This window comes from Canis aureus, chromosome 16, assembly GCF_053574225.1.
Source record: "Canis aureus isolate CA01 chromosome 16, VMU_Caureus_v.1.0, whole genome shotgun sequence".
NCBI classification, from domain to species: domain Eukaryota; kingdom Metazoa; phylum Chordata; class Mammalia; order Carnivora; family Canidae; genus Canis; species Canis aureus.
In genome coordinates, this window is record NC_135626.1 from 23982726 (window position 1) to 24004565 (window position 21840).

General features: G+C 40.5%; 2 protein-coding genes across 14 annotated transcripts in view; one reads left to right on the forward strand and one right to left on the reverse strand.

Moving 5' to 3' along the window:
• ACACA (acetyl-CoA carboxylase alpha) overlaps positions 1-21840 on the forward strand; it is a 283732-nt gene that overhangs the window by 18509 nt on the left and 243383 nt on the right. For 2 of the 13 annotated variants that reach the window (XM_077852301.1, XM_077852306.1), the window contains exon 1: positions 20849-21097. The exons of the other annotated variants lie outside the window; for them this stretch is intronic. The gene's annotated coding sequence lies outside the window, so the exon portion shown is untranslated. Of the gene's footprint in view, positions 1-20848; positions 21098-21840 lie in introns of those variants that run through there. 13 annotated transcript variants of the gene reach the window in all.
• The window catches only part of C16H17orf78 (chromosome 16 C17orf78 homolog), a 47545-nt gene continuing 26113 nt past the window's right edge, over positions 409-21840 (reverse strand). Inside the window, 6 exon segments of the mRNA XM_077852309.1 lie at positions 409-1227; positions 4156-4272; positions 5065-5189; positions 6163-6267; positions 11602-11847; positions 12556-12642. Of these exon segments, the coding sequence (XP_077708435.1) occupies positions 1150-1227; positions 4156-4272; positions 5065-5189; positions 6163-6267; positions 11602-11847; positions 12556-12642 (758 nt within the window). The 3' untranslated portion in view covers positions 409-1149.

Sequence of the window (21840 nt, forward strand, 5' to 3'; positions counted from 1 at the left end):
GCAGCCCCAGTGGTCTGTCCTCTCCACCTACTGTATTTTCAAAACTATCTCTTCCATGCTTTGTTATCTGTTCCATCTCTTCCAGGATCAGCTTGAATAATAAATCAGGGCTTGAGGTGAGATATTTTCCTCTGTTGGTATAGTTTTGAGAATCACTTTTTTGGACAGTGCCTGAAGTGAAAGAGAAGGATACAATTTGTATGTGGTTTTTACCAGAGAAGAAAGAAAATAGAATTACTTAGTAACAGGTACATTTTGCCAAAATGAAATGGAAGGATTTCAAGATTCTTATAATAGAAGCAGGACAGCAGTTGTATCCCTCCTGCCATTCCCTTTTTTTAGCCTTTTCCCTTTAACATCAGCTATTTCTGCTTCCTCACCAGACTTACTGGTCAGGTCAGACTTGATTGAAAGCTGTGCCTTTGTAAGAAAGATCATAATCATTTTTCTCTGGAATCCTTGTTCAAAATGTACACAGCTCAGCATTATGGTTTAGGATATAGTGTCAGGCCCACATGAAAAGTTGTGGATTATCAGGAAACCTCATGTGTGTCCTATTTGTATGCAGTCCCTAAGCCCCTTGGGGATGACTTAGAAGAAGACTTCTGGAATGCTTAGGGTCACGTTCCCCTCACCAGTGTGTAGCTAGCTCCATATACAGCAGAGGCTAAATTATAAAACCCTATGAACATCAGCCTGGGAAAACAGAAACCCCCACCCTAAACCAGTTGACCCAGTGAGCATGCAATGAGCTGTGAGGATAATAGAGGAGTTGGTAAACTGTGCCATACTAGTGGCTACTTTGCCACTTGGAGGCCATGTTTAAAACTTCTGTCAAAGAGAGCCATAGGTCCATTGTGCTCAGAGGGAATACTTTTTGTTCTCATTCGATGGGATGAAAAGATACCCTTTTTTTGTGGATGTACGAAATGAATCTCAGAGACTTGTGGTTAAGACAGTAGTAATGGTATGAGGGTAAATCTGACTGCTAAGCCCAGGCTCTTCCTTTGTTGACCTGGCATTACAATTTGATTGTAATGTCTCTGCTGAAGATATGAGTGAATTTGCAAGAACTTGCCAGTATTGGTTAATAATAGGGAGAAGACAGTGCAGTAACTTCATTCAATGTGTGAAGCAGAAAAGAGCTTTTCAGAAGTATGTGTCGTGGATGATAGTGATCCCTGCAGCTTTTTTTGGGTTTGATGAGTTGGGAGCATCTTGTCCAATCTAGGGATTGAAAAGAAATGAGCGATAAAGGATGCAAATGGGCGTTCCTTCATGTACCAACAAAGAGATGGTTTAGTATAAGACCGCATTTAATTCCAAGTACACATCATTTTGCCTCTTTGTTACCCAGTAATTCTAGGAAAAGTTATTGTATTTACACTGAGAAAGTATCAGCAAGGTGCAGTTATTTATGCATGAGAACCTACAATTGGTTGGAGCCTATAACCCATTATAGGGGCCCATCCACCCCTTGCTTGACCTGTTTGCCCTGAGTGGAAGAGGCTCTGGGTATGCAGCTACTTTGGATCCCAGATGCACAGGGATTCTACTTCATTTTCTCGAGTCAGACCCACACAATCTCGCTGTTTGAAAAGAGAGATCTGAGTCTCTGTGGTCCAAATATTTTTTACTAATCCCATTCTCCTCTCAGTATAACGGATTCCATGTCCCCCATCTGATTTTCTGTGTTCACTATTGTGAACATAGACTGTGACCCTCTTTTTTTTTTTTTTTTTTTTTTTTTTTAAGACTGTGACCCTCTTAAAGGTAGTGAATTTGGTGCATATAAGGCTTTCAGTAAAATTTCAGCGTAAGAATAAGAGACTTGGATTTCGATTCTATTTCTACCAGCTGTATGTCACACAACCTCTCTGAGCTTTAGTTTAAGTATCAATAACATGTGGATACCTGCTCTAGCTACCTCCCACAGTTTTTGTGAGGCTCAGATGAGATAATGTCTATAAAATTGCTTTTTTTTTTTTCCTTGTTAATACCTTTACCATTTAATAGCTTATTTTGTTGATGGGAGGAGTGCAATCAGTGTTGGTACTATATGGTTACCTCTAACTCTGGACTATTTATTCCCCTTCAGGCCTACTTCTAGTGTTCAGTAGAAATGATAATGCAGATTGGAGTAAATAACTAAACATACATCCTATTATTAAATAGTGCTACTTTACATGAGCTCATATCCAATATTAGCAGAAACTGGATTATAGAAAATACTAACCTAAACCAGAGATGACAACTAAGTTGGCATTGGGTACCTGAAGCACTGTGATAAGAAATGCTCTGGTGCCATGGCTGGATAGAAAGCTGTGTTTCAGCTTTAAAGATTAAGATATAATTACGTATAACATTGTGTAAGTTTGAGTATGTTACTGCATATATATGTTTTTTAAGTTTTATTTGAGAGAGTGAGAGAGCATGAGTGGCGGGCAGGCAGAGGGATAAGTGGACTCCCTACTGAGCAGGGAGCCTGATGCAGGTTCTCCATCCCAGGACCCTGAGATATGATCTGAGCCAAAGGCAGACACTTAACCAACTGAGCCACCCAGATGCCCAACTGCATACGTTTAAATATTGTAATATGATTACCACCCTAACATGTCTTGTCATAATAATTATCAGTTCTTTTTATGGCAAGAATATTTAAGATCTAGTCTCTTAACACTTTTGAAGTATATAATACAGTATTGTTGACTATAATCGCTATGCTGTGTTAGATGTCCAAAACTTTTTCAGCTTCTAGTGCACTGTGCTTGATTATTGATATGTGCAGCCAACATAGAGTAGTGACATGTATACCATTCTAGACTAGATAATCTTTGAGACCCATTCTCAATGCTATAATTCTACAAAAGTGGATTCCTTTTTAATTTTATTTTTATTTTGGGATGCCTGGGTGGCTCAGCAGTTGAGCGCCTGCCTTTGGCCCAGAGCATGATCCTGGAGTCCCGGGATCGAGTCCCACAAGAGGCTTCCTGCATGGGGTCTGCTTCTCTGTCTGCCTGTGTCTCTGCATCTCTCTCTCTCTGTGTCTCTCATGAATAAATAAATAAAATCTTTAAAAAAAAAAAAAAAGGCTGAGTCCAGTTCTGATGGGGAAACTGGATTTATTATTATTTTTTTTATTTTTTTATTTTTTAAATTTTTTCTTTATTTATGATGGTCACACAGAGAGAGAGAGAGGCAGAGACACAGGCAGAGGGAGAAGCAGGCTCCATGCACTGGGAGCCCGATATGGGATTCGATCCCGGGTCTCCAGGATCGCGCCCTGGGCCAAAGGCAGGCGCCAAACCGCTGCGCCACCCAGGGATCCCGGGAAACTGGATTTAAAACAGCCATGCTGAAATAGTTTTAGACACCAAAAGACAGTATGAGCTTTATGATGCTGTCAGGAAGCCCAAGCCAGGAGGAAAGAAGCTACTTTGCCATGTATTCGAACTTTTCAGTGCAGGGATTCCTAAACTTTGTTGAATATAAGAGTTACCTAGAGGCAGGAATGGATACATATACTGTGGGTTCTGAACTCTTAAATTTGGTGGTATCCTTTTTTTAGAAAAAGAACACAAATTTTAAAAATACAAAATTAGATACAAGCTTTATACAAGTCCCATGGATCTTGAAGTTTAAGCTTCATTAATTTCACAGTAAATCCACCTCTACTTAGGGAATTTGTTAAAAATCTTAAGAATAAGATTCCAAGGGGATCCCTGGGTGGCTCAGCAGTTTAGTGCCTGCCTTCGGCCCAGGGCATGATCTTGGAGTCCCGGGATCAAGTCCCGCATCGGGCTCCCTGTATGGAGCCTGCTTCTCCCTCTGCATGTGCTCTGCCTTTCTCTGTTACTCTCATGAATACATAAATAAAATCTTAAAAAAAAAAAATTCCTGGCCTCACTCTAGACATTCTGATTGATTGTATCTGGGTCTTAGAAATAATATATTTTCAATAGATAGCGTATTATGTTATGGCTGGGCTGATGTTAGGAAAATACAACAGTACTACAAATACCTACCTATTTCCTGACACATAAAAGAAACACCAACATTTACTTTACAACTGAAGCAACTCCCTGTCTCCCAGCACTTCTATATTAACCTCATTTTCTCCAAGCAAATGACATAAACCATACAGAGACCACTTGCCTTCTTGGGCTGAGACTCAAGCTGGGATTCAGCAGCCCCAGGTTGCTGGCCTTCCTTCCTTTGCCTTCTCCACAACTGCTGGCATTGGCATAGCACTCTGGCTCCCCGGCATTAGCTCTGAACAGAAAAAGTGACTGGTATTAATTTCAGGTGGCTGGTATGCATTTGGTTTCCTTCCAAACCTCCTGTCAGGCCATTTAAAGAAAATCATCTTTTTTAAAGAAAACCATCTCTCATTGGATCTATCCTCCCTAGAAAATGCCCAAGTACAGCAGAAGGAAGGAGCTTGCATTTAGCAAGCACCTCCTATGTGCCGGGTGCTTTTCACACAGGATCTTAATTAACTTTCCTAAACACCATGAGAGGTAAATATCATTAGTCCCATTTTACAGATGAGCCAACTGATGTTGGAGAAGTGAAGCAACTTTCTCAAGGCTACTCAGCTTGTGAGAGGCAGTTCTAACCAAACTCCAAAGTCTATGCTTTTTTTATAATGTGAGCCTGCCTCTGGAACAGAAGAAAGTGTTTACAAACATTTGGGGGAGCCAACATCTGCCTTTGGCTCAGGTCCTGGGTCCTGGGATCAAGCCTCACATCAGGCTTCCTGCTCGGCGAGGAGGCCACTTCTCCCTCTCCCTCTGTCCCAGCCCCCTACCCCATTCATACTCTCTCTCATGCTCTTTCTCTGTCTCAAATAAAATCTTTTTAAAAAATCTCTGTCAAACATTTTATTAAAGTAGGCTCCATACCCAACATGGAGCCTAATGTGGGGTTTGAACTCATGACCCTGAGATCAAGACCTAAGCTGAGATCAAGAGTCAGATGCTTAACCGACTGAGCCACTGAGGCCCCACCAGGAGAAAGTCTTTATAGATCAAGTCCAGGGACCCAGTACACCAACCAACTTACAAGGCATGGGACTTCAAAAATGACAAACACTATGATGGTGACTCCACTGAGCAACAGGGTGACAGCAATCAGAAATTTGACCACAATGCTCCATTTCTGCCTCTTCTTTAGGTTCTCATCTGTGTCTAAAAGGAGAGGAGTAGAAGAGGGAAAAGAGAGAACTTGAGAGAGGAAGAGATTGATCCTCTAACCTGAAGTTCTTTTAGCTTCCCAGACTAATAGGGGCACAGTCTGATGCAGAGGCAATAGGCTGAATTTCCAATTCAGACTGAGTCAGGAGTGGGATGGCCATCATGGGCTCTGCTCTAACTTCCTTTGTAGCCTCTTCTTAATGCATCACCTTCCCTGGGATTTGGGATTTGCCATGATCAAACAGGAATGATTCTTGCTTTGCTTTCAGGAAGCAGGGGTTACGTGAGGAGTTCTGAACTTTTCTTTCACCAGCAGCCTCTCAAGATGTCTCCTTTTGTGCTCAGACACACTGTATGGGATCAGAAAATCACCTTCGCTAGTGGGGAGTAGGAGGAACAACAGTGAACTAGCATTTCTTTTGGGTCAAAAGGCAAAACTGGGGACAAATGGCTCATATGCTTCTTGTTATTACTAATCTTATAGTTGCTTCTCCCATTGGAACTGAGATGTGACCTAAACTGGAATATTACAGAATTTGAGTCCTGGCCAATTTAGGGAGAGCCATTTCCTTAAAACAGTGCAGATGAAAACACGCACTTAGTAGTTGTCTTCAGTGTAATGATGCTTAGTGTTTAAATGTTGTCCACCTGTGCATGCAATGGCTGGCCCCAAAACTGGCTACAAGTTCCCTTGTGTGGAGATAAAATAGTATTAACAGTGTCAAACTACAAACTTCTGGGCCCTTCTCTAGAGAAGCTGTTTTTTTTTTTTTCCCCATAAGAAATGGAGTGATCCTCTGATGTAAAATTCATGTAATTTCTCAACCTCCCAGAAAATCCTAGAAAACCCAAACTAATGGTTGGGCTAAAAGTGTTTCTTTTTCTTGCTGTTTTTGTCTCACTCCTACTTCTTTTGTACCTTGTTTCTAAGTGCTAGAAAAATCATCAGTACTTGTAGTTTTCTCACCTCCTTTTTCCCCAGGAGTTATGGAGGTGGTGGTGGTGGGAAAAGTCTCTGATGCAGCCTTCCTCACTGCATAGACCTTACATTGGGAGATCCCTGGTAAAAAAGCTAAAAAACAAGAAAGAAACAATGAAAAAAACAACTGTGAAAACTTCATCCTGCCTTTATTTTACCTGACAAAACCCTTATTTCTATGCAGTCAATTATCTAGTTAGAAGGGGGTAAGTGCTACTAAAAAAACCAAAACAAAACAAAACTAAAAGCAGAGCAAGGGTAGAGAACAGAGTCTGGGGGTGTAAATGGGCAGTGGCTGGGCAACCTGCAATACAAGCTGGTGTCCTTGAGAAAACGAGAAGTGAGCCAAGGCTTGAAGGAGGTGAGGGATTAGTTAAGCACACACCTGGGAAAGCAGTGATCTAGGCAGAAGGGGCAGTGAGAGTAAATGCCCTGAGGCAGAGTGAATGTGTCTGACATGTTATTGTTTTAAAGGAAAAGCAAAGAGGCCAGTGAGACTGGAATGGAGTGAGCACAGGGTAGTAGGAGATGAGGAAAGTTCTAAAAAAAAAAAAAAAAAAAGGGCCTATATTAGGAGCCTTGTAGGCTAGTGTAAGGACTTTGGCTTTTTTGTTCTGATTGAAATGGGGATTCAATCCAAGGTTTTGAGCAGAGGAGTGATGGATGGCTTTGTTTTGAAAGGATCACTGGATTGCTGTATTAGAAATAGACTGCAGGGAGGGCAAGGGTCAAAATAGAGAAACATGTTAGGAAGCTATTGCAGAAATCCTAATGAAAGATGATGGTGACTCAAACCAGCTATGGAAGTGTTGAGATACAATTGGATTCAGGCTAACTAACTAACTTCACTTGGCTCCAGAATTGACCTAATCCAATTCGGACACTGGTTCCTATTTTGTTTCTAATGGTCTCTTATCATTGCTTATTAAATTAAGTAAGGTCTGTAAGTCTTATTTGACTTTTCTAAATTACTTTCCCAAGTCTTTATTAAGTCCATGTGAAAATGATCTTGACTTCAGAGGCCAATGGCCACAGGACCAGGCACTGCATAAAATTACAGAGGAAGGAAAAGTCCCTGCTTTCAGTTTAATCAGGAAGACGGTTTTGGCAAAGACAGGCAGAGACAGAGAGCCAGAAGGTTCAAGAGGAAAAACAAGGGTATTATATGAAATATTTCCAGGATGGTGCCAATCAGTTCTCTGAAGTGATAACGTATGTGTTTCTGAGACAGATGAGACGGAAGATAAACATATCTCACTTTGGAGAAGTCACATAGGTTCTGTGTTTTGGTTTCCTTACCTGTAAGATGATTCTAACAAAGTAATTCTTGGTCTACCTATTTCACGGGGGTAATGGAAAGATCAGAAACAAATAAAAATGAGGAAGCAGGTATGAAAACACTGCACACCAAGTGATATTATGATTGAAAGAGAAGGAAGAACCTCATGATCCTCTAGTAGAACTGTGCCCTCTAGCCACGGGGATAATGGTATTTCAATGTGGCATGTCTTCCCACCTCCTGGGAGCCACTGTTTCAAAGTTTCCTTAATAGGCTTCATCTGTCAGTGTATTTTCAGTTCTGCCTAAGCTTTGAAATTAATGTCCATCTATGTTGTCAGCTTGTTTAGGTCTCATCTGCTAGGTAACTGAGCATTAAGGTGGAGCACATCTGTAAATACAAGCACTCCATTCCCAGTGATGATGGAATCGCAATATTATTTTTTCTTTGGCTAAAGATATTTGAGCAAGAATAACCCCCCTTTCAGGAGATATACAAACTCCAAATCTATGAAATGGATAACTTAGCAGATGATGCTTTGCTTTATTACGAAATAATTTATTTCAAATAAAGAACATTGAGTACATTATATTTAAATGGAAATCTCCCTTGTCGATTATTCTGTAATAATACTAGCAGGTCAAAAGAGCTTATTTGAGAGGCCTTACATATTGCTGTTGAGTTTGTGCTTTAGATCTAAACCTCCTTTTACATATCTGGAATGAAATTATGTAGTCAAATCTCATTTGTAGCTGTAGGAACTGAGCATTAGAGAAATTAGGTAACTTGTCAGAGATGATAAATATTAGAATAAACACTTGTTTGATGTTATCCCTTCTATATTCCAGTTTCACCTGGGGTAAACAGTCCTTAGGAATCAGTTCACACTAATCAAATTCCAAGGAACCTTATCTATATGCTAAAATGACATTTTAAAAAACCTATATAGGAGCATGTATCTGTCAAATGGATCAGGTAGGATTTTTCTCTTCTAGGTACCCAGTTTTTTTTTTTTTTTTAATTTTTATTTATTTATGATAGTCACAGAGAGAGAGAGAGAGAGAGAGAGAGAGGCGGAGACATAGGCAGAGGGAGAAGCAGGCTCCATGCACCGGGAGCCCGACGTGGGATTCGATCCCGGGTCTCCAGGATCGCGCCCTGGGCCAAAGGCAGGCGCCAAACCGCTGCGCCACCCAGGGATCCCTAGGTACCCAGTTCTAAACATGTAAGTTCTTTTGGGATGCCTGAGTGGCTCAGTGGTTGAACATCCCTTGGGCTCAGGGCATGATCCCAGAGTCCCAGGATCGAGTCCCACATCAGGCTCCCCACAGGGAGCCTGCTTCTCCCTCTGCCTCTCTCTCTCTCTGTGTCTCTTGTGAATAAATAAATAAAATATTTAAAATAAATAAATATATAGGTTCTTTTGAAATCTAATTAGAAATTCTAGATTAATATAGAATATGAGCAATAGGAATTGGATGGTGTAAATGATACCAGAAGTGAAAAAGACCTAATGAGTTATCATTGTCCACCAGAAAGAAATTTCAGGATATTTATAGTAGAAGATCTTTTCATTGGCCCAATTCCATAAACAGTAACAAATAGTCTCCATCTGACATTTTTCTACATTCCATGATGACCCACATCTTCTGATGACTGTGTTGTAGTACATTATCTTCCTTCCAGTTTCAAATTCCTACTTAGCTCTGGGAACATTTTCATAAACTCTCTTCTGATTGTTTCTGGGACATCCTTTTGTGCAGACTGATGTCAACTGTAGGGTGGTAATTTCAGAGGGCATCTCTTTTTTTAAAAGATTTTATTTTTTTATGCGTAAGAGAGAGAGAGAGAGAGGTAGAGACATAGGCAGAGGGAGAATCAGGCTTCTTGTGCGGAGCCTAATGCAGGACTCGATCTCAGGACTCCAGGATCATGCCCTAAGCCAAAAGCAGACGCTCAACCACTGAGCCACCCAGGCATCCCAGAGGGCGTCTCTTTTATGACTTTGTACATTTGACCATTTATTTAATTTTTATTTCTACCTTAGTGTTTCTCACATCCTGGTATTCAATGTAAGTTTAAATTCAGAATGCTCAGTTTCAAACTTATATATGGGGTGGTATTTCAAAAGTCCATGCATAAGTTGGTTGTTTGGAATTCATCATTATTCCATAGAAATGTATCATGAATGTTGATTAGGTCTGCAAACTAGCCCACAAACATCCGTTTAAGCTCTTTGCACAACTCAAGTAGTACTGGGTATTAGCTTAAATTCTGCATTTAGGAACCAACTGCCATGTCATGAAGGAAGGAGGAAGAAACATGCCCAGGGCAAATTTTTGAATTAGGTTGATTTCTGGCATACCTGTGCCCTCTTAATCTCCTAGTTTTCCTTGTCCCAAATTTCTAAGAACTAGTGTCCGTCCCTAATATCCCAGAATCCTACAATGCACTCTATCCAAGAAAAATCCACCCTGCACAGAGTGCTCTAGACTCCAGAATGACTCAGTCCACTATTATTGACACTTGCCATTGGTGCTTCAAAGGGGATGATTCAAGGCGAGTGTGTGTGTCACATGTTAGGAGGAAAACAATCTGGTTGAATTACTTTACATTAATACTCAATATTACCAAAAACATCCAAATGCTATCAAAATTTTTTCAGATTTTAGTAAGAGGTTTTTTTTTTCCCCACACAAATTTTTACCATATGAACTTTAGAAAGTACAATAAAAGGAGTGAAAACATTCATATCATGAAAGGATGTATACTTACGTAGGCCATATCCCAATAATCTATCCACTTATTTCCCAATCTCTAGTCCTCTAAATAGACTGTAGTTTTTAAAGTTTTTTTCTCATTATTCTGATTGGGAACCCTCAGTTTCTCAAAGTGTCAAGTTTTATATTTCCAGTAGTGCAGCAGTAGCATCTAAGGGATTGCCTGTATGTAAAGAGAAACTGCCAAAATAAAAAACTCCTTGACAGAAAGAATGGGTAGAGGAAGGAAAGGAGGGCAAAGCAGACAAAGTTAAGGCTGATGTCAAGAACCATTGCCCAACAGCTTAGGGGGAACAGGCATCTCACAGTGTGGGTGGAAGTGCAAAATGGAATCACTGGGATGGAGGTAATGTAGCAGTAGCTATCAAACTTTTGATGCAGCAAACCTGCAAGATGCTTCTTGGAATTTATCAGATTGTTAAATTGCAGGTACACAGAGAGGAATGTACAGGGTCATTGCTTGCAATATTGTTTGTGTTTACAAAAGATTAGAAACAAAAATATCCATCAATAGGGAACTAGTGGAATAAATTATAATATGGGTATCTTGCTGGCTCAGGGGGTAGAGCATATGACTCTTGATCTTGAGGTTGTGAGCTCGAACCCCATGTAGGACTTAGAGATTATTTCAGGAAATAAAATTATAGTACAGCCATATGAAGGAATACTGTACAATTTTTGAACAAGACAACTTTATATATATTGATATGCAACAACCTAAAATATACATTGTTAAATGGGGGAAAAAAGCAGCAAGGTACAAAACAGTATTTATGGCATCTCCGGGTGCCTGAGTGGCTCAGTTGGTTAAGCATCTTCCTTTGTTTAGGTCATGATCCCAGGGTTCTGGAATCAAGCCCCACATAGGGGAGCCTGCTTCTCCCTCTCCCTCTGCCTGCTCCTCCCCTTGCTTGTGTGTGCGCTGTCTCTCTCACACACACATAACTAAAATCTGGAAAAAAATTAAGCTCTACACATCCATATAAGCTTAGAGTAGGAAGAAAATGCAATAAGTTGGTAATAGTGGTTCCCTAGAGAACTCTGGAGGACTGAGAGATTGGAGTAGGAGGGAGACTGACTTTTCACTCTAAATCTGTGCTGTTTAAATATTTGACTGTCTGCATTCAAAATAAGTAAAATTCAAATAAAAGAAGACCCATCAGAAATGGAAATTACATGAAAATCACAGCATGTCAGGGTTAGAGGGGCCCATAGAAACTAAAAAAATGATTTCCAGAGAAGACACAGATCTGCCCAAGGAGAGAATAATCCATTTCCTTGAGGCTTTAGCTATTACTAAGCTCCCTCTGGCTTCAAGGATATCAACTAAAAGTCAGTGCCTACCTCCATCTCATTTTCCAGTCTTACCTTTGCCTGTTAGAAGGAATCCAGTCTGAAACTTGGATGTGGGGGTTAAGTGACAATTTGGGGAGTCAGTGCTGTTTCTGGAGGGAGCAGCAGTGATTCTCAGGTTCTTCAGAGTATGCTTGGTCTTTGACCTTTTCTCTGAATACACAAGGTTCACTTTGACTTTACTCCTAGAGCCAAGGCACTGCAGGGTAGCCACAGTCTGGTTTTGAATGAATGTGGACCTTTTGGCTTCTGCCTGAGCCTCTGAAAGGAAAAAAGCCAGACAGAACAATGAAGCTGGTTCTTAATCTGAATTAAGATTACCATATACAACTAAACAACTTCCATCATGACCCCTGTTAGAACTCCTTCTCTGTACTTTCTTCCTCTTTTTTGTTTATTAAAGATTTAATTTATCTATTCATGAGAGACACAGAGAGAGAGGCAGAGACACAGACAGAGGGAGAAGCAGGCTCCATGCAAGGAGCCCGACGTGGGACTCAATCCTGGGACTCCAGGATCATGCCCTGAGCTGAAGGCAGACGCTGAACCACTGAGCCACCCAGGCGTCCCATTTTCTTCTCTTTTTTATTTCACTTCTTCCTCAACATGTGTTTATGGTCCTAAATATACAAGCCCTGCCTTTCCTTCTTCCTGCTGTGGGTCTCATGAAGATCAGTGACTGCAGTAATTTCAGCCCGGAGAAATGCTCATAGATTGTTTTCTCCATTTCAGAGAGGGTTGAGCACTGCTTCCTATTTCTTCACCCTCAGCAGTTTGATTTATATAGAAATGCCTTAGGTAATAACTGTTAATTTAAAAATTGGTTTCCAGAAAGCCCCTTGAGGGGATACATATCTTTAAAATAGGATATTTGAGATCTGTGCTAGGAATGGGGGAGATAGGCATCTTTTAAAGGTAAAGATTTTCTGGAATGGTAAGGTGATTTTTCAAGAAGGGCTCATTCCGTACCTTGCATGAGCACATCCCTGATTCTTCTCACATCCTTTGGGAAGAGCCTGGGCAGCTGTTCCACATGGCAGTTGCTATCTCTGAGTTCTGGAAACAAAAGGAGAAAAAAGGTCAAGATTTACAATTTATTGGGTACTGTTTAGAATTCCAGGTATTGGAAAGGGGAATACAAAAGAATGCAGTGCCTTCTCATATAGCTGGCAATTGGAGAGATCAAACAATGTCAAGAAAATATTTTTTTAGAAGATTTTATTTATTTATTCATGAGACACACAGAGAGAGGCAGAGACGTAGGCAAAGGGAGAAGCAGGCTCCTCACAGGGAGCCCAATGTGGGACTCGACACCCAGACCGGTATCATACCCTGAGCTGAAGGCAGACTCTCAACCGCTGAGCCACCCAGGCATCTTTTTTTTTTTTTTTTTTTAATTTTTTAATTTTTATTTATTTATGATAGTCACAGAGAGAGAGAGAGGCAGAGACACAGGCAGAGGGAGAAGCAGGCTCCATGCACCGGGAGCCTGATGTGGGACTCGATCCCGGGTCTCCAGGATCGCGCCCTGGGCCAAAGGCAGGCGCCAAACCGCTGCGCCACCCAGGGATCCCCCACCCAGGCATCTTTAAAAAGATTTTAAAATGGGAGTTAACCTAGCATGAAGAAAACTGAGTACCAATCCATTACACTTAGGGAAAAAAAGGTGAAATAGAGTTAAGTGAAATTAATAAGTTAATGAAAAGACTAACCAGTCCATTCTTTCAAACGCTGCTTATTATCCCTTCTTATTTTATCTGACTTGTTATATTAAAACTTTTGAAAATTTATTAAATGTAACCCTGAACAAGATATCTCTTCAAGTTTCCATGGAACCACAGCTCATAGTTTATTTATGCTTTTTGGCACATAACTCACAAGGTGTTGTACTCATCTGTTAAATGTCTTACTGCTGCCCCTTGAGCTCTTTGGCCTTAACTTTAATTAGCTAATTTTAGAGATGAAATGTTTGGACACTTTGAAAAACTGTGTTTTAAAAAACAATTATCAGAGAGCAGCAAATGGTGCCATTCCAGCCCACCTTAAAAATAGAAGACAATGTCTCATGAGGGTTATGAATTTGGGAGTCTTAGATGTTGATAATAATGAAACCATGTAGTGAAGAAAGTCATCTAATAATGAGAGTACTTTCAATGTTATTTACGTGAACAAGACAGAAGAATACATCGCATTCTCTAAAGACTTCTCATCATGGAATAGCTGAGTTGAAATAAGTTACAGTCCTGCCTAGAAGCAAGAGAATACGTGGGATGACTGTAAAACATCACTTACTGAGTACTGATTGGCTTTATCTCAATCTGGTGGAATAGATCCCCAAACACATTCTAAGTCTCTCTTTGGGTTTTCTAGGATATCAGACTACAGAAGTTCTTACCTTTCTTGCTGACATCATAGGACATAATGATTAGGCTGAAAACCAAGATGGTGTCCATGTTAGCTGAAGCACATGCTGTTAATCTGTCACAGCCCCTTAGTCTTTTTGCTAGGTGCTTTCACTGCTCTGGAACCAAGTTTGACCCTGGGAGACTCTGCTACTACCCTAACTATTTTGCCCCATTTCCTGAAGACCCAGGAATAGAGCTGATTGGAGAGAGGACCAAATGTGCTGGTTAATGATTGACTCAAAAAGTCTTTTTCCGACTTCATAGCTGGTGCCGACACAAGGAACTGTAATTACCTAGAAGTTTCCCTAGAAGAAGGGACAAAACACCTAGTGATAAGCCTTACAAATACTTGCAGATGGACACGTAGACATTCACATGCATGCTTACTGACGCAGGCATATAGATTTATACACTGACATAAAGAGATGTAGAGATTTCTATTTGGAAAGTGATTTCAAGAATAGAGCAGGAAACGAGTACTGAATGAGTTAGTCGACTACACTGAAGAGAGTGCTGGACTAGGAATTGATAGACTTGAATTTAGGATAAGTCCTATTATTAACTCTGTCGCCTTGAGAAAATTGCTTGGCTTCTCTGAATCTCCATTTTCTCTTCTCTAACTGGAGAATTCCTACCAAATAATCTCTAGAATTCATTCACAGTTGTACACATAAACTCACAGCACAGACAAATCTATCTAGTTTTGCACATTTTCACACCCCTGAATAGGTAGACCACATTGCCATGACTATTGCACTAGATCAGTGGTACTGTCTGTAGTTTGGGAAGATTTTCCTAGACAGATACATGTTGTTGAAGATTTTCTAAAATTGTATCTTTTAGCAAAGAGTTTACATCTAGTGTAATACTCTGTAGAGTTTGTGATAGCATAGCTAGGCTAGATCATACAGCAGAAATAAAGATCTCCACACATCTGCTGAAGTACAGAGCCTCTGCAGTGTTTCTGTTTACTGTAAATTTATTTCATTGGAGCCAACATAGATTTGGCTATGCATAAGAAGGTCTTGGGGCCTGACACTACTAATGATGTGAAAGGAGCTCGAGTCAAGGGATTTTCCATGAGGGAGCTGATGAGATCCGAGTCAAATCATAATTTAGATAATACCCTGTTTCCTGGCATTTTAATTCAGGTTGAAATCTGGCTAAATTGAATTCAAGGAAAATCTTTTTTTCTGTTTTTTAAGATTTTATTTATTTATTCATCAAAGACACACAGAGGCAGAGACCTAGGCAGAGGGAGAAGCAGGCTCCTCGTAAGGAGCCCGATAGGGAACTTGATCCCGATCCCTGATCCCAGGATCATGTCCTGAGCCAAAGGCAGACGCTCAACCGCTGAGCCACCCAAGCGTCCCTCAAGGAAAATCTTAATGGGGAAACGGAATGGAACAGTGTGTTGCCTGAAATGTGGAAGAAGTGCTGAGAATTCAGCCACAGTGCCTTTTACACTTTCATTCAATAGTAATGTAGGCCTACTGTGTCAGTGAGCCAGATCAAGTCTTTGTTCACATAAAATGATGGGAAGCAGACAATTAATACAGTTGAAAATAAAATAGTGCAGAGGGGTAATGATAATACACGAATGCAAATACAAGATAATTGAGGCTATGATAGTTGTGAAGCAGCAAGCAGGTGATGAGGTGAAGGGCTACTGGCAGAGGTTACATTCATGTGGTAGGGACAGGCTTCTCTGAGGTGGTGACATCAGAGTTAAAAAAAAAAAACAGGAGAGGGGATGGCATAGAAGCCAATAAAGAGTCTTTCAATGAAGGAATCAGTTGGTCAAATGTGGAGAAGTTGTGTATAATAAAGACAGTATCCGTGGATTTTGTGAGCAGTTCCAGCAGAGTGGTGGAAGCAAGAAATGTCTGAGAGGGAATTGGAGGTGAAAAAGTGTATATAACTTTTTCAAGATGTTTTGCTATGGAAAGAAACAGAGAAGCAAGGCCACTGAGTGGAGGGAACACAAGTGCCTCAGATCTTTATTGACCCAGAGCAACACTGTCTTATCCTCTTTTTCCCTGCTGCAATTGCCTGATTCTCTTAGCTGGGTAGGTGGGTAGGGCAGAATTAAGGGCTCCGTTACTTTCCCTGAGTGTCATGAGTTTTGCTTACTATTTTTCTTAACATGATTAATCAGTTTTTTTTTAAGATTTATTTATTTATTTATGATAGAGAGAGAGAGAGAGAGGCAGAGACACAGGAGGAGGGAGAAACAGGCTCCATGCTGGGAGCCCGACGCGGGACTCGATCCCGGGACTCCAGGATTCCGCCCCGGGCCAAAGGCAGGTGCTAAACCGCTGAGCCACCCAGGGATCCCCTTTCTTAACATGATTACATGATTCTCTGCTCCCTTAGGATATCAGACAAACCCTCCCACCCCCACTCCCAATCTATTTGAAATATTCTGTAGATTAGTTCCTTCCTGGATGCTGATGCTACCTTACAGTGCTGCCCCCTTGGGGCAGGGGTAGGAAAGGATCTAGGGCTCACTATTGTCATTCTATGTCACAAGGTGGCAGAACTCACTCTTCCTAAATGCTTCAACAAAGATAAATTGGAAGAGTTTTATCAATTTTCAGGCCCTTCCCTTTTCCTTTGTGTCTCAAAACCCCCAAAATCACCCTGCATATTTGTGTAGCTACGTTGTGGGATACAGAGAAGCAAGAGAGCTGCATTAACAAGGCAAAATATCTGGGTCTCTTTCTGTACTACTAGATATTTTGACTGTTTTTGTTTGTTTGTTTGGGGTATTTATTTATTAATTTTTTAAATTATTAAATTATTAATTAATTAATTAATTAATGACTGGTTTTTGAAGTGTTTGGAGTACTTGTAGAGGAAAGGATTATTTCTCTTGATCTCCTTTTTTTTCCTCCTGATCTCCTTTACCCGCAGCAAAGGTTTCTAATTTAGGAGGAAAAAAAAAAGCTATAACATAGGTGAATTTTCTGATGTGTGCAGATGAAAAATGTGACTCTGGAAGATAATTGGAGACTAGGACTGGATGGATCAATCAAGGTGGGTCTGTGGGAGGAGCACTTGACAAGAAGCGAGGAGGTTTACCTAGGTTCTAGATTAGGCTCTGTAATTGACTGAATCACCTTGAGTAAATCACTGAAGTTCTCTGGCCTCTATTTCAGTTTCTTGAAATGGTTAGACAAGATCATTTTGAAGGCCTCTTACAGTTCTAAAATTATCTTAATGCCATGCTTTGCTCTCCTTTCTTTTAAAGGTACATGCTTGTTGGTTGGTTTCATTTAAATTCTTTTTTTTTAAACATTTTATTTTATTATTTATTCATGATAGAGAGAGAGAGAGAGAGAGGCAGAGACACAGGCAGAGGGAGAAGCAGGCTCCATGCAGGGAGCCCGACGTGGGACTCAATCCTGGGTCTCCAGGATCACGCCCTGGGCCGAAGGCAGGTGCCAAACCGCTGAGCCACCCAGGGATCCACTCATTTAAATTCTTTTATTGTGGAATGTATCATACATATAGAAGAGTATATAGAATATAAGTACAGTTTTAATAATAATAATAGTAATAATAATGCGCACACTATGTAGTCATCACCCTAATGAAGAAATTGGACATCACCATTGTCACAGAAGCTGTTTATCTTCTGATCACACTTCTTTCCCTCCTCCCAATCATTATTTACCCATGCTTTCTAAAAATAGTGAATTATCTGTATATGTATCATTTAAAATAGACTTTTTAAATTTTGCCTACTGGCAAAATAAATAGAATCACTTTTTTTGTATTTCAAAGTAAACTGTTTGTTATATATAACAGAAAATGGATATACCTCTCTCTCTGACCCCTCCCAGTCACTACCTACCATCAGGAGTAACCATTATCCAAACTTGTACTGCCATAGATGAGTTTTGCCTATTTTTTTGAACTTTATGTAACAGGAAACATACCTTTTGTCTGGATTTTTTTTGCTCAACAATTTATTTGTAAAACTCATCTGTATTTCATGTAGCAATATTTTTTTTCATTCTCATTGTTTTCTAATACTCCATTGTACGAATGTCTCATAATTTTTTTCTTTATTTAAATCCAATTTGCCAACATACAGTAGAACACCCAGTGCTCATCACATCATGTGCTCTCCTTAATGCCCATCACTCAGTTACTCCACCCCTCCACCCACCTCCCCTTCAGCATGCCTCACAATTATGTATCCATTCTACTGCTGAGACACATAGGACTGTTTACAGTTTGGGGCCATAATGAACATATGGCACATATGAAAGTTTCTCCAGAGTATAAATTCAGAAATGGAAATTGGATTATAGGGTAGACAGAGCTTTACTAACTAATGCCAAACTCTTTTCTAAGAGGATGTCCCCATTTACACTTCCATCTGCAGTATATGAAAGTTCCTGTTGTCCTATATCCTTGCCAAAGAGGCCAAAGAGCCTTTTCAGTGTGGTACGAGCATGGGGCTGAACAGGGCTCAGAGCACCAACCCTTCAGCTTTTTTTAGAAGCCTGGGTCACAGTCACTTCGCCTGTTTACTTGCTCCATCTAAATAAGGGTAAAGGATTCAAATTCTCTCTAGGTCTCTAATCATATGCTCAGTTATCCTGGGACTATTGGTCTCCGGTGAGTGGGGTGGTGAATTGAATAACATAATCATTTTGGCACCTGGGTGGCTCAGTGGTTGAGAATCTGCCTTTGGCTCAGGTTATGATCTTGGGGTCCTGGGATCGAGTATCACATCAGGCTCTCGTCGGGAGCCTGCTTCTCCTTCTGCCTGTGTCTCTGCCTCTCTGTGTCTCTCATGAATAAATAAATAAAATCTTAAAAAAAAAATCATTCCTCAATGAAATGAGCATCCATAGGATATTTTGTTCTTGTACTGAGCACTGTAGGAGATAGAAGGGGGCACAGAAGGGAGAGGGGAAGTGGTATTTTCAGTGTGCTTGTTATAGTCCAAGCTCTGTGTTAGAAACTTCACATTTTGTTTATAATATTTCATCCAAAACACAACATTATAAGGTAGCTATTATACCTCAGTTTTATAGACAAGGAAACTGAGGCTCAGTAAAGGGGGTCTATTTGTTCAAGGTCACAGAACTAATTAGTGACAGTCAAGATTTAAAACCTGATCTAGGGCAGCCCTGGTGGCGCAGCAGTTTGGCGCCGCCTGCAGCCCGGGGTGTGATCCTGGAGACCCGGGGTCAAGTCCCATGTCGGGCTTCCTGCATGGAGCCTGCTTGCTTCTCCCTCTGCCTGTGTCTTTGCCTCTCTCTTTGCTCTCTCTGAATGAATAAATAAGAAATCTTTAAAAAAAAAAAATAAAACCTGATCTATCTGATAAAGAGCTCAGGCTCTTTACAATATAGAACAAATCCCTGCTGCTCTTGAGGTATTTTTGGCTTAGATTACCAGTTCTAAGAATCAGTTCTTCTCACTCTTGCTTGCCTATATTGACCCCCAAAACTATGCTCTTCAATTTATTATAGCCATCTCATTGATTGATTGCTTGATTTTTTTTTTAAATTTATTTCTTTATTTTAGAGGGTGGGCAGGGGCAGAGGGAGAGGGAGAATCCCAAGTTGACTCTCCACCAATGGGGCTCCATATCAGAACTCTGAAATCATGACCTGAGCAAGAAATTAAGAGTCAGCTACTCAACCGAGTCCCAAGATGCCCCCCATTCATTGATTTAAACTACATTTTAGGGGTGCCTGGGTGGCTCAGTTGGTTAAGTGTCTGCCTTTAGCTCAGGTCATGATCCCAGGGTCCTGGAATCAAGCCCCACATTGGGCTCCCTGCTCAACAGGGAGCCTGCTTCTCCTTTTATCCCCTGCTCATGCTCTTTCTCACTACGTCTCTCTCTCTTTCTCTCTCAAATAAATAAATAAAATCTTAAAAAAAAAAACTACATTTTATTTTCATTCATTTTTGGTTTCCCTTATCCTTCTCTCTTCTTTTCCATTTTAATTAAAAAAATTTGGCACATTGGAAGACAGCAGGTCCACTGATGAACAAGGCTTGTGTTGGGGACTTGGCTTTCTACCTGTTGGTCTGATGTGTTGACCAGAGGTCAGAGTAAAAAGGACAGGAATATTGTGAGGTCTTCTGTCCAAGTTATGATATAGTAAAAGTTTAAGACTGAAGGAAGGAAGGAACAAAAGGAAGTTGAGTGATGGCTCATTTTCCCTTGAAACTGGAGGCTTGATAAAAGTTACTAGTGTTGTATTTTTTTATTTATTGTGTTGCATCTAGAATAATACAATGGAGAGTAAGGGTATTTAGAGTAGATAGGTGGAGACTTAAACATGTAGCAGGAAAACACTGAGTCTGATATGTGAGGAGTAATGGAGACACTGGAAAAGTCTGAAGAGAAGGTGAGGACAGGAGTAGAAAGTAAATTCATGGGAAGCATTTTCATTGGTTTGCAGGAGAGAGATGAGAAAAATAAAGCTGATCAATACAAAATGTCAAAATCCCAGCATTGAGCAAGACCTAAATGAGTCATCTTGTCCATTTTCCTGCCTTTAGCTTAAAAGGACCCTTTAAACTTTCTCTAGCTGTATAGTTCTGAGGGATGTGAAAAAAAAGATATGGAGGTATTGTGGAAGAAGTGGCTAAGATTAGGTAACTACCAAATATGGATGGGGACTAGGTGTTCAGGATTGAATAACAAGGAGGGAGGAAGAACTGAAATGCCTTGTGAAAACCCAAGTATCCATGTGAAAACATCATGGTAAGTCTCCACTATGAACTATGTCCTTCATTGTGTAATCCTACCTTTCATCATCAGGAACAGACTTATGAAGTGCCCTCCCTGAGGACATTTTCTGACCTTATGGTGTGAAGTTCCCTCAGGCACTTAACTCTGGACAAACCTGAATGGCTGACCAGAGCAAAGAAGCATAGTGTTCAGATAAGGCCTTTATGTCTTTTTCCCTTATCTCACGACTGGAGCCACAAAATTCTGGTCAAGGCACTGACTTTCTTGATGAAGTCTGTCCATCTATAAAGCAGCCAAGTATCCTACTGGCGTCTTTGCCTCTCAGAGGTGACATGAAGACGGATAAGCAGACATCAGAAACAGAGTGGCCTCTCAGGTACAGAGCTAATCTTCATTTCAGTCAGTGAAACACTTACTAATATCTATACCTAAGCCTACTATAAGAGCTACAGAGGGGAGTACCAAACTGTAAGAAAATGCTCTCTGCCTTTAAGATTATTAAAATTCATTTGGAGAGCTAAAACCTACATACACAAAAAAAATTATAGCCCAATAAATGCTGAACAATGTAGTGGTGACCAGACTGGTGCAAGAATTCAGAGGAGAGAGAAATCAGTGGGAGCTGGAGAAGTAAAAGAGATCTTCGTAGAGAAAATAGGACTTCCAAGGACTAGAAAGATTCAGAAAATAAAAGGGAAGAAGGATGAGTTTGCTAGCATCAGCAAAGGTCAGAATAGGCATGGCAAGAGCTAGAAGGCAGGTTAGAGTATATGTTATCTGCTGGAGGCCAGTGGGAAATAACATCCCAGGGGTTCCTCTGTCTTCTATTGTAAAGGTTGATCACTGACCTTGCTACTTAAGGAGTTTGGAACCATGGCCAACCACCAGGACAGGGGGTGTTCACCATTCTGTTCCCTATTAAGGTACTTTCTTTCCTCCCTTGGTTTAACTCTGGTCTGACCTGAGATTTTCATGTCTTAGAAGTGGAAGTATTTGAGGCATTGCTGTTTAACTGAGAGGGAACAATAATGATCAGCCCTAAATTACCGTTCTCAAGCTTTAGGGTGAATAATTACTACTTTAGAAAGTCTGCAGTAGGGCTGGGAATCTGAATTTTTG